This window comes from Oncorhynchus mykiss, chromosome 13 (genome assembly GCF_057628025.1).
Source record: "Oncorhynchus mykiss isolate SJ-2025 chromosome 13, ASM5762802v1, whole genome shotgun sequence".
Lineage (NCBI taxonomy): Eukaryota > Metazoa > Chordata > Actinopteri > Salmoniformes > Salmonidae > Oncorhynchus > Oncorhynchus mykiss.
The window spans coordinates 36217321-36230812 of NC_143034.1; the positions used below are offsets into that span (position 1 = coordinate 36217321).

The following is a 13492-nucleotide window of genomic DNA, read 5'->3' on the forward strand; positions in this document are numbered from 1 at the left end:
ATATTTGACTGAATCAGAAATACAGATGTGGAGTAGATGTTTTAAATTCTCATAAAAAATCTGAACTAATCAAACAACACTTGTTGCTCTTTGTACGTGTTGATATAATATTCAAATTTAATGGAGAGAAAAAACGGTTTCCCTAAACTGCTTTATAATATTATAATTCAATGAAGAATAAAAAAAGTTTTCCCTCCTCAACTGCGTTTTCTCCCTCCAGACAGCAGATGGCGATATGTGTCTTTCAGGCGATGTTTCCAGTGTGACGTATAATCTCGTGGACGGAACAACTGCAGCCACCTCGGTAGCTCGCTAGACAACAAAGTCGGAACATTCAAGATCTTTAGACAATTTCGTGGTTTAATTGCCACTATGATTTAAACATACTTATGTGGAAACAACTAGATGCCCATTTAATTTAATATTTACGTTGTAAGTCAACTAGCTGGCTGGTTAAGTTAGCACTAGTCTGGTAGCTAATGCTAACTAGCTATTATCCCCGAACATGAGTTCACTAAGCTACTCTCCTCCTTTTCTCTGCTGGACGGAGAAAGAAGCTCTGGTGAAAGAGGAGGAGGAGGAGGAGGAAGAGGAGGCTGTTAAAATACAAAAACAAGTAGAGGGTGAGGCTGTTACCGTGAAAGAAGAGGAGGAAGACGCGTTCAGAGTGAAAGAGGAGGAGGATGTTACTGTGAAAGAAGAGGAGGAAGATGCAGTTTTTGGAATAGAGGATGAAGTGAAAGAAGATGAAGACGTTTTTGGAATGAAGGATGAAGAGGGGGAGATTACTGTCAAATTAGAGGAGGACGAAGAAGAGAAGACTGGAGATCTGATTAACACCAGTAAATACAGTGAGTACTATCTTAAAAAACAGGGACTCAAAACTCTGCAATTGTTAAACTAATGTGTGATTTTTAAAAGGGCATTCTACACTTGAATATGTTTTTGTCCTGTCGGAATTGTTCATGACGTGTTCCAGTGATAAATAAATATAAATAAAAAAAGTAATATATAAATACAGTAAAGTATAAACACACTAAAGGGAAACTGAAGGGAAACAAATAAATGTTTTCAGCAAAATATTGTTTTTTTAGACAATTGCAAACTAGAAGGAGTGAGTGATGTCATACTAAGGCATTCAATGAGTTGGCTTTGATAGGAAGTCGCGATGTCATCCAATAGGCAACTGATCTTCATGTGAAATTCATTATTCTTTTTTAAATCCTTCCTGTTCTGTCAAGTTGGTTGTTAATCATTGCTAAAAAGCCATTTTCAAGTCTTGCTATAGACTTTCAAGACGATTTAAGTCCAAACTGTAACTAGTCCACTCAGGAACATTCAATGTCATCTTGGTAAGCTCCTCCAGTGAAGATTTGGCCTTGTGGTTTAGGTTATTGTCCTGTTAGGACAGTTTTTTGTATGCAGATCTCTGAAATGCTCTTTAACTACGGAACATTTAGTGTCTCCTTATATTATGTTGTGAAAACTGTTTTCATGGGCACAGAAATCCTAAAGAATTTCAGAGTTTGCTAAATCCAATGGTCCTAACCTAGTCACCTTAACTTTATTGACAACACCCAAATGGACACTGTCATTAATGCAGGTTCTTCAATAATTACACATTCTTAATACTGTAGCTGTTTAGTTACAGTCACATGTTCAACTATCATCAGCTGATCCAGGAAATCATTTTCGAATGACAGTCATGTGACAAACATCACGACATTCAACAACAACCAAAGTGCTTCTTCATTCATTACTCTGGTAAAGACAGTTATGCCGTGCTCCACGTTAGATCCAACATCCCTAACAAATTGATGTTTGTAATGTGTTATTGTCTGCTTGATTTACTGTAGGGTCCCGTTAGTCTGTTTGGACACAGAGATAATTAGCTCATAATGTGTAGAGAATTGTCCCGTGGTGGATAGGCTATTGTACAACACACAGAGCTATTTTCCCTTATTTAGAATGACAACCCATTACAGAGTAGTCTAGTGGGATTATTCACAAAATTATCTGGTTATGAAATGTCATGACAAAGACATTTTAGGTTCCATGTTTCACCTGAAATATTAAATTATTTATAGTCTTAGGTCTATGTTATTGTTGGATGGAGTTAAGAGTCCTATAGTAGGTCTATGTTATTGTTAGGTGCAGTAATGTGCCAATTTGTTAAACACTTAGTGTACAAACCCTTATTTTCAGGCTGATCGCAAAGCTAGCCAAAGAGAATTTTACTGGTTGAAGTATTTTTTGAACTATAAAGCAGATGATTTGAGACAATAACAAACATTTTAAGCAGGTGATTCAAGCAAGCCTTACAATTACAGTGGGGCAAAAAAGTATTTAGTCAGCCACCAATTGTGCAAGTTCTCCCACTTAAAAAGATGAGAGGCCTGTAATGTTCATCATAGGTACACTTCAACTATGACAGACAAAATGAGAAAAAAAAATCCAGAAAATCACATTGTAGGTTTTTTTATGAATTTATTTGCACATTATGGTGGAAAATAGGTATTTGGTCAATAACAAAAGTTTCTCAATACTTTGTTATTTACCCTTTGCTGGCAATGACAGAGGTAAGTCTTCGCTAAGTCTTCACAAGGTTTCCACACACTGTTGGTGGTATTTTGGCCCATTCCTCCATGCAGATCTCCTCTAGAGCAGTGATGTTTTGGGGCTGTTGCTGGGCAACACAGACTTTCAACTCCCTCCAAAGATTTTCTATGGGGTTGAGATCTGGAGACTGGCTAAGCCACTCCAGGACCTTGAAATGCTTCTTAAGAAGCCACTCCTTCGTTGCCCGGGCGGTGTGTTTGGGATCATTGTCATGCTGAAAGACCCAGCCATGTTTCATCTTCAATGCCCTTGCTGATGGAAGGAGGTTTTCACTCAAAATCTCACGATACATGGCCCCATTCATTCTTTCCTTTACACGGATCAGTCGTCCTGGTCCCTTTGCAGAAAAACAGCCCCAAAGCATGATGTTTCCACCCCCATGCTTCACAGTAGGTATGGTGTTCTTTGGATGCAACTCAGCATTCTTTGTCCTCCAAACACGACGAGTTGAGTTTTTACCACAAAGTTCTATTTTGGTTTCATCTGACCATATGGCATTCTCCCAATCTTCCTCTGGATCATCCAAATGCTCTCTAGCAAACTTCAGACGGGCCTGGACATGTACTGGCTTAAGCAGGGGGACACGTCTGGCACTGCAGGATTTGAGTCCCTGGCGGCGTAGTGTGTTACTGATGGTAGGCTTTGTTACTTACTTAGTAGCTTTGTTACTACTTACTTACTGTTCCAGCTCTCTGCAGGTCATTCACTAGGTCCCCCTGTGTGGTTCTGGGATTTTTGCTCACCGTTCTTGTGATCATTTTGACCCCACGGGGTGAGATCTTGCGTGGAGCCCCAGATTGAGGGAGATTATCAGTAGTCTTGTATGTCTTCCATTTCCTAATAATTGCTCCCACAATTGATTTATTCAAACCAAGCTGCTTACCTATTGCAGATTCAGTCTTCCCAGCCTGGTGCAGGTCTACAATTTTGTTTCTGGTGTCCTTTGACAGCTCTTTGGTCTTGGCCATAGTGTAGTTTGGAGTGTGATTGTTTGAGGTTGTGGACAGGTGTCATTGATACTGATAACAAGTTCAAACAGGTGCCATTAATACAGGTAACGAGTGGAGGACAGAGGAGCCTCTTAAAGAAGAAGTTACAGGTTTGTGAGAGCCAGAAATCTTGCTTGTTTGTAGGTGACCAAATACTTGTTTTCCACCATAATTTGCAAATAAATTCATAAAAAATCCTACAATGTGATTTTCTGGAATTTTTTTTCTCATTTTGTCTGTCATAGTTGGTGTACCTATGATGAAAGGCCTCTCTCATCTTTTTAAGTGGGGGAACTTGCACAATTGGTGGCTGACTAAATACTTTTTTGCTCCACTGTATAATCCAATAGTAGTGTGAAATACACTCATAATCAACCTGTAAATTGGAGGCTATATTTGCTGTCAGCCTATGAGAACTCCCCTGAGTTTTCCCCCATGGTGATGAATTAGTGAATAGACACAGAGCTTAATGGAGGTTTCCTTGAGTAGCACTCCTGATCTTGCGCTGTAGTGTTCAGAATACATTGTGAAAATCTAAAATCTTCGCTCACCATTTTGGCTCCAGGCAGATATACCACATCCATAACTAGCGGTTTCCTCATTAGCATGGAGGAGTTTCTGCAACCAAATTGTGTGTGCATTGCCCTCGTGACGCAATTTTAGCAAACACAGTAAGGGGCCTATTGGAGACCAAAGGTCGTCTGGCACACTGCTTAGGATTTCAACAACTTGAAAAATGTATTTCTAGCATGCAATCATCGATGTTAGTACTAATGTGAAAACAAGACTAAATCTGACTATTGTTGCTGTCTTGACTATCAAATTTAACAGACGTCAATTGATGTACAACTTCATGGGTACGCTCTGGACATCACCCTTAACCTCAAATAAACAGTGGATTTCTGCTGTTGTGGGCCTTTAACCATCTGTCTGACTTTGTCGTTCACACAGTAGAGAGACGTGACTATCGTGGATCCTCCGGGGAACCTCAGCAACATCATGATGCTGACGAGGCAGAGAAAAGTCTCTCCAGATCAGAACTCCTCAAGAAACACCAGCAGAGACCCACAGGAACGAAATCTCACTGCTGCTCTGACTGTGGGAAAATATTAAACTCTTCATCAAACCTTAAAATACATCAAAGAATTCACACAGGAGAGAAACCTTATAGCTGTGATCAATGTGGGAAGAGTTTTACTACATCTAGCAATCTAACTATACACCAGAGAATACACACAGGAGAGAAACCTTATGGCTGTGATCAATGTGGGAAGAGTTTTACTACATCTAGCTATCTAACTATACACCAGAGTACACACACAGGAGAGAAACCTTACGCCTGTGATCAATGTGGGAAGAGATTTATTCTGCTAGAAACCCTGAAATCACACCAGAGAATACATTCTGGAGAGAAACCTTTTGGCTGTTATCAATGTGGGACAAGTTTTTCTCACTTAAGCAGCCTGATAGGACACCAGCGGGGACACACAGGAGAAAAACCTTATAGCTGTGATCAATGTGGAAAGAGTTTTACTACATCTAGCAATCTAACTATACACCAGAGAACACACACAGGAGAGAAACCTTATGGCTGTGATCAATGTGGGAAAAGTTTTACTACATCTAGCAATCTAACTATACACCAGAGAACACACACAGGAGAGAAACCTTATGGCTGTGATCAATGTGGGAAGAGTTTTACTACATCTAGCAAACTAACTATACACCAGAGAACACACACAGGAGAGAAATATTTTAGCTGTGATCAATGTGGGAAGAGTTTTGGTCAATCTGGCCAACTGACTGTACACCAGAGAACACACACAGGACAGAAACCTTATAGCTGTGATCAATGTGGGAAGAGTTTTGGTCAATCTGGCCAACTGACTGTACACCAGAGAACACACACAGGACAGAAACCTTATAGCTGTGATCAATGTGGGAAGAGATACTCTAGTAAAAGATCTCTGATCAAACATCAGAAAATACATGAAGGAGTTGTTTCATGATATCAATGAAATAATGTCACAATGTAGATTATTTTAACATTATATCAGTAGTATTTTAATGAATGTCAACGTAGAACCCTAAATGTTTGCCCCCTCAATTGATTTTAGCTTCATGGAAACAATCCAGGCTCTGAATTGAAAGAGTTACTATTTATGTGATTGAACAAAAAGTGACTAACAAAAAAAGAGTTTGTTACACTTACCACGTTGGTGACCCACTGGAATCTAAATGCAACACTTCAAAATGTAGCTAGCAGTTTACCACGTTGGTGACCGACTGAAATCACAATGTAGCTAGCAGTTTATCACATTGGTGACCCACTGGAATCACAATGAAACACTCCAAAATGTTTAGGTTTTCAATATATCACAAACTGTTTCTGCATAGTGGTTATTGATTTGGACACGTTAAAAATGTGTTTTGACATTGCGCTATTCCAATTTAGCAAAATGTAATTGAAAAGACGTTGAAAATAAGACTATGCCCGATGTCCAATATATGTTCGGTTGTAGTTGAAAGTGAAAGTTGAAAAGATGTCTTTTTGGGTAGATTTTTCAATGACTTGAAAACAACTTCATTTCAACATACTTGCAGACTATACACATGGACGCAGTGTAATAAATTGGTCTATAATCAATTTTATGAACAATCCTACATCACTCCAGTATTTCTTTACAACATTCAAGTGCTAATTGTCTTTATTCCACTACTGAAGAAGCATGTCTCAAATCACCTCATTTCAAACATTCAGCCTGACAACAGATACATGTTTAGTTATTCCATGTCTCACCATCAAGTTCATTTTTGCCAATACATATTAACAAAGGGGTGTACATTTGGTTTTGATTTTCATATTTACAATTTATGTAACATTTAGTAATCATAATTATTTATGCAACCAGCTGACAATTTTTGGGTACAATTATATTGACATTGTGAAATATTGACATTATATTGACTTTGTGCTTTTAAAATATCAGGGTTCCTTCTCAGATGTGCCAACCCAAATGTACTAGAGCATGACATTGGGGACTGGGCCCGATCCAACAACATGCCTATCTCGTGAATCCTGAAAAGGGAGAGAAGCTCTGCAGTGAGGTGGAAAGTTACTACGGATATTGCAGGAGTTTCCTCTTGAAATCAGACATGTCCGTGGTAAGGACAACTTGGTTGCTGATTGTCTCAAGGGCGGGCAGTCAAAAAGATTTGTGTTGGGACTCCCGGGTGGCGTAGTGGTTAAGCGACCGGTAGGTCCGTGGGGCGACGCACAATTGGCCCAGCGTCGTCCGGGTTAGGGAGGGCTTGGCCGGTAGGGATATCCTTGACTCATCGCGCACCAGCGACTCCAGTTGCAGGCCGGGCGCAGTGCGCGCTAACCAAGGTTGCCAGGTGCACGGTGTTTCCTCCGACACATTGGTGCGGCTGGCTTCAGGGTTGGATGCGCGCTGTGTTAAGAAGCAGTTCGGCTTGGTTGGGTTGTGTATCGGAGGACGCATGACTTTCAACCTTCGTCGCTCCCGAGCCCTTACGGGAGTTGTAGCGATGAGACAAGATAGTAGCTACTAAACAATTGGATACCACGAAATTCGGGGGGAAAAGGGGTCAAATAAATTTAAAAATTGTGTTTTGCGTTTAGGCAGTGAGTTGCAATGGATCACAGTTTATTTTGACTGCACGTTTTTCCTGTATTGGAGATTAGTTAGTTGTTTGGGCTCGTTCCAAGGGGAGGAGAGTTCTAGAAGCTAGTGAGTTTTAGGATTCTATAGAAAGAAAAAGGAGAAAAAAAATTATATGATTGTATATTATTATTTAGAAATGTTTTTTCTTCTTCTTGTTTTTAATTGTTGACAGCCAGTAGACACCATGTTTATATTGGTGAAGGTGAAGCATTGTAGTTGATTATAATGTGAAATGTATGTTGTTTTCTGTTGGTGGTGAGCAAACTTGTCCAACAAAAATATAGGATATATTTGTTGTCTTAAAGGGGAAGGTTTTACAGGCTTTGGTTTTTCCATTTATGTTTTGAGGTTGGACTTTAGCACGTATATGGCTCATTAGCACGTATAGCTCGTTAGCACGTAGGATGCACTGATTGGTGTCACCTCGTTAGTCAGTATGTGTTACACCTGTGCTGGCTTGTCCGTCTCGTTAGTGGGAAGGTGTTTCACATGAGCTGGTCCAGGTTCTATTTAAGAGTGTCTGGCCCAGTGCTCCAGTTGTCTTGATAGATGTGGAGAGTCAACACCTTTAGTTGCTCCTCCTTTTTGGTTAAAATATGTTTTCATTCCAAGTTGAAGCTTCTTTCTGAAGAGAGCTTATTTTTTTAAATGAATCAATACAAGCAAACAAGATCGGTTCCGGGGATTGGTATGGCAAATACCTTACGATTTGCCTGGACTGAAAATGAGATGGAGCCGTGGAGTAGAGAGACATTTGGAAGGACTATTTTGATGGGATGCCTCAGGATAGAGGTGAAGGAAGTGCTCTGCCTTCAAGGGAACCCGAATGAGAAGGCTTTCGATGTGACGTTTCACAAAGAAGAAAAACACGACGAAGTAATGAAGATGGCAAAGGAAGCGGAGAAAACGGGACCCCTGTGCCATTATGCGGTGACCAGCCTGGCGAAGAACAACTTCAGGGTGGTCACCGTAACCATGTACAATCCGCACGTGAAAGATGAAGAGGTGAGGGCCTTTCTGGGGAGGTACATGGACAATGTCTCCTCAGCGAGGTACCTCAGGGACTCCCTGGGTTTCTGGAACGGGAGGAGAGGTTTCCAGGCGTTACTCAGGGAGTCCCCGAAGAGTGTGGATGGCTACCTCCATCCTCCGGCGATGTTCTCCCTGGGGGCTGACAGGGGAACACTCTACTATGCACGTCAGCCCCCGTTCTGCAGGCGTTGTATGGCCTACGGACATATCCTGGCCTCGTGCAGTGCCAAGAGGTGTCGATTTTGTGGGTCGGAAGAGCACGAGGCCAAGGAATGTGACGAGCCCAAGGCTTGTCATGGGTGTGGCTCAAGAGCACACCTGTGGCGTGATTGCCCGGCTCGTCACAGGTCATACGCGTCTGCAGCTGGGGGGGGAGCGGGGGATGGGGGGAGGAAAGAGAGGACGCATGCGGATTGTACGGATGGCACAGGGGAAAGGACGGAGAAGGACGAAGAAGGGAAGAAGGAAGAGGCGAAAAGAAAGAGGAGAGAAGATGGAAAGAAGGAAAAAGAAGGAGAGATTAAAAAGAAGGTGGAAGAACGTGGAGGAGCAGAGAAGAGGGAGAAGGGGACAGTGGTACGAGAAGGAGTGGAAGAGGGAAGGGGGACAGTGACGGAGAAGGAGGGAGGAGTGGATGTGGGAGGGGAGGGGGTGGGAGGGGGGGGAGATGGGGGGAAGGAGTGGGGGGACAGCCTGCCAGGCTTCCTCGAGGTCGAAATGAGGGATTTGGTGGAGGGGTTAGTGGGGATGGGACGTTGTGTCTCCCCGCTACCTCCTTCACCAAAGAAGAAAGGGATAAAGAGGGGGAGCTTGGCAGGAAGTGAGAGGGAGGGGGGTGTGGAGGGGGAGGGGGGGGTTAAGAGAGTGGCGGGGGGGGGGGGGGGGGGGGTAATTTGTCCTCCCGGTTTGCCTCAGCCCCTTGCATTTTAGTGGATGACTCCAGTGAGGGGTCGGTGGGTTGTTTGCTAGAGGGATCCCAACTCCTGTTTGGGGAGATGGGGTCCCCTATATGCAGCCCCGAGGCAAACAGGGAGGGGGGGGTGGTGGGTGGGGAGGGAGGACCCAACACACTGCCTGGATCATGGGTTGGGATGGAGGACGGGGGGGCGTCAGGAGAGGAGAGGACGTCCCCGCCGGTGGAGATGGACCAGGGGAGCATCGGGTGAGTCTCCTGGTTTTTCTTTGGGTTTTGGGGTTTTTATTTGTTGTAAATAATTAAATGAATAGTTCTGTTTCTTTTTTTAGTCTAAATGTTAGGGGGTTAAGGGATAATGTTAAAAGGAGGGCGGTTTTTTGTTATTTAGAGGGTGTGGGGTTTGATTTCTGTTTTTTACAGGAGGCTCACCTGAGGGATGGTGGGGATGTGTGTAGATTTAAGAGGGAGTGGGATAAGGGGGAATCTTTTTGGGGCATAGGAGGGGTGCACTCAACAGGAGTAGGGATTTTGTGTGGGCATAGAGAGGTTAAAATAGAGAACACTTTTGTAATAATGCAGGGTAGAGTTTTGGGGATAGATGTTAAGTTTAGAGAAGCTAGATATAGGTTAATTGGGGTGTATGGGCCACAGGTGGCGGCAGACAGGAGGGAGATGGTGGACTGTCTGGCGCCCCTGTGTGTTACAAACAGGCACTTGGTGATAGGAGGAGACTTTAATATAGATTTAGGGTTAGGCGGTGATAGCAGTGCAGGTGCCATCTCTGGGCTAATGGCTTGCCATGGTCTGGTTGATGGTGGCCTGCACACTACTCCGGCAATGGTCGGTCCTACATGGCGCAACTCCAGGGGGGTTGCGCGGAGGCTCGACTACATTTTTGTATCCAGGTCTTTGGGTCAGTTGTCTGGGCGGCTGTTGCCTGTTTTCTTCACGGATCACGACGGGGTGTTCCTGCAGGTGGGGTCGCCAGTCTGCCTCTTCGGTAGGGGGTACTGGAAGTTAGATCGGGATATACTGGAGGAGCAGGCTTTCGTTGACGCATTTTTTTGTTTCTTTCGGAGGCTTGACGGCCTCCGGTCCATGTGCGAGGGGGTGTTAGAGTGGTGGGATTTAGTCAAGGGGAGGATAAGGGTTTTTATAATAGGATATTGTAGAAGGAAAAAAAGGGAGGAAAGGAGGGAGGTGGATCGTATCCAAAGGTTAATTGAACTCGAGTACGAGGCAGGCAACCTCGGCGGGTCGATTGACTGGGAGAGATTCGCAGCCCTAAAGGCGCAGCTCAGGGAGCTGCAGGAGCAGAAGGCTCGAGCTTTCCTGGAGCGTGCGCATAGTGGCTTTCTAGAACATAATGAGACTTGTTCCGCTATGTTCTTTAAGTCGGTTAGGGCCAGACAGAGTAGGAAGGTAATGAAGGGAGTTAGGGAAGAAAATGGTAGTATAGTAAGTAAACCAGAGGAAATGGTCAGGGTAACAACTGATCATTTCCAAGGTTTATTTAAGGAAAGGGAAATAGATGTAGAGCAGGGAAACGTGTTTTTAGAACACTTGTCCCGGCGGTTGCCAGAGGACATTAGAGACGTGATGGAGGCCCAGATCTCACTAGAAGAGGTTGAGAGCGCTCTTAGGAGGATGGGAAAAGAGAAGGTGCCTGGGATGGATGGGCTGCCGGCTGAGTTTTACCTCAAGTTTTGGGGTATACTTGGACCAGTGGTTCTCGAAGTCTTGAAGGCCATCCTTGAGACGGGGGTCCCGGGGGATCAATGGCTGTTGGTGTGCTGTCACTTCTTTATAAGAAGGGGGAAGGAACTGACCTTGGCAACTGGCGGCCATTGACCATGCTGTGCGTAGATTACAAGATTCTTGAAAATGTTTTAGCAGACCGGTTGCGCACAGCCCTTCCCTACGTCGTCCACGAGGATCAGACGTGCGGGATAGAGGGCCGCTCTATAAGATGGAACCTACAGTTGATCAGGGATTCCATCGCTTGGGTTGAAGATAGAGGGCTGCCTTTAATGGTAGCAGCGCTAGATCAGGCGAAAGCTTTTGATCGCGTGAATAGATATTTTCTATTCAGGGTGTTAGGTAGATTAGGATTTGGGGAGAAGTTTATAGGATGGATCCGTACTTTATATGTCGGAGCGGGGTGTCGAGTTAGTGTAAATAGTCACTTAGGTGACGTTTTTGACCTCTCGTCTGGGGTCAGGCAGGGATGCCACTCTCGGCTCTCCTCTTCGTTCTGTACATGGAGCCTCTGGGGGCTGCCATTAGGGCAGACACAGGGGTGGAAGGCTTGTTGATCCCTGGAAGCGGTGGGCTGCGTGTTAAGATGACGCAGTACGCCGACGACACTTCCTTGCTGTTGTGCAAGGACTCGTGCCTGACAAGGTCCCTTGCCATCTTTGGGGATTTCACCCGAGCGTCGGGAGCGGTTCTGAACCATGCAAAGTCTTCCGTCAAGTTTTTCGGAAGATGGCGCGGTAGAACGGATGTGCCTGGGGGGTTATCTCTCTGTGAAGGGGCCCTGAGGATTCTCGGGGTTCATTTTGAGACCTCCGGCTCAGCGACGCTAAACTGGAACATGCGTATCGCAGTGGTACAGAGGAAGCTAGCAATGTGGAAGGCTAGGTATTTGTCTTTTATGGGCAAAGTAATGGTCCTAAAGGTGGATGTGTTGCCGTCTCTTTTGTATGTGGCATACATCTACCCATTGCCGGCTTGTCTGAGGAGGCCTCTAGTGAGGCTTGTGTTTCAGTTTATGTGGAGTGGCAGGTGCGAGTGGGTCGCCAGGGCACGCATGATCTGTCCCATCGGGGAGGGAGGTAGGGGGGGTACCACATTTCCCCCTCAAGCTGGACGCCATTTTTGTTTCTTTCTTGTTGACGGAGCTTGCTCGTCCGGTTATACACCCGTCCGGTTACCTCCTGCGGGTGTTCTTCTCGTATAAGGCGAGAAGCGTAATGGTGTGGTCTAACGCGGGTCCTCGGGCGGAACAGCTGCCGTGGCATTTTGGCCATGCGGCCAAGTGGCTGCGTGCGCACCCCGAGGTTGAAGTTGCCCGAGTAGGTTTAGACCACAGGCACCTGTACGAGGAGGTCAGGCAGGCAGGGAGTCCTGCGCCTGTAGCGGGCATCTCGTCAGTGGTCTGGGAGGGAGTGCAGGCGCGGGGCCTGGACAACAGGCTCAAGGACCTGAATTGGTTGGGCCTCCATAAGTGCTTGCCGGTACGTGCCATCTTGTACCGGTATAGTTTGGTGCAATCCCCCACCTGTCCAAGATCCTCTTGTGGCAGGGAGGAGACTGTGCGCCATGCCTTCTGGGACTGTGCCTTTGCCGGACTAGTCTGGGCTAGGGCACGGGTAATTCTAGGTGTGGTTAGGAGTGATTTTGTTTTGACATGGGCTAGGCTAGAGAGAGGCGTAGGGAGAGCAAAGGGAACGGATAGGGACAGGTTTCTGCTGTGGCTTCTCATGAGTCTCTTTAAAAAGGGACTGTGGGAAGCCAGGCAGAATTTAGTCAAGACAGGGAGAGATTGGGGGGTGGAAGGGATAGTGAGAAGGGTGGAAGGTGATTTGAGGGGGAAGATGAAGAGGGAGGAGAGGAAGTGGGGGAAGCATGCGGCACGGGAGAGGTGGAAAGGGGGTTTAGGGCTGGGAGTGTTAGAGTGAGTTTGGTAAGGGGATAGATTAGGGAAGGGGAGATATGGAAAGGGTTAGGTATTGGTTAGGTATGACGGGGAGGGACGATGCTCCCCTGAGGTTTGTTTTTGTTTGATGTTTTTGTAAATATAATTAATTAAGAATGAATGAGAATTATGATTTTGTAATAGTATGAATGGTATTGATTGTAATAAATTATTTTAACCACCTTTTTCAGTTTGCTTCCTGTCTTTAAGTTTGGTGTTGGTTTTTCTTTTGTCTACCTTTTCCTGGGCATATTTGGTGGGTCTCAGGGTGGGTGTCTTATGTCCCAGTTGTTGTTACTCGTCAACTTTCAGTGGACACCCCCATAGTGTCTTTGAGAACTCCTCCTAAAAAACAAGCCTATATTTTGGATTGGATTTCGCATCCAATTAATATTTTAATCAATGGAATTTCCTTAGGGTGCTCATTAGTCTTTCAGTTGTTAGTCTTATGTTTGTTGTGTACTAAATATTTGTTTTTTTTCATTTGTTTGTTTTTTTTTAACCTGTGAAGCCATTGTGTTGCATCCATGTCTGACATGTGCTGTAT

General features: G+C 44.7%; 1 protein-coding gene across 1 annotated transcript; it reads left to right on the plus strand.

The window, feature by feature from the left end:
* Window positions 1-202: 202 nt before the first annotated feature.
* Window positions 203-6451, plus strand: LOC118938433 (uncharacterized). The gene is made up of 2 exons (XM_036942370.2): window positions 203-851; window positions 4560-6451. The coding sequence occupies exons 1-2, from the start codon at window positions 506-508 to the stop codon at window positions 5615-5617; spliced, it is 1404 nt and encodes a 467-aa protein (XP_036798265.2). The 5' UTR covers window positions 203-505; the 3' UTR covers window positions 5618-6451.
* Window positions 6452-13492: the final 7041 nt, after the last annotated feature.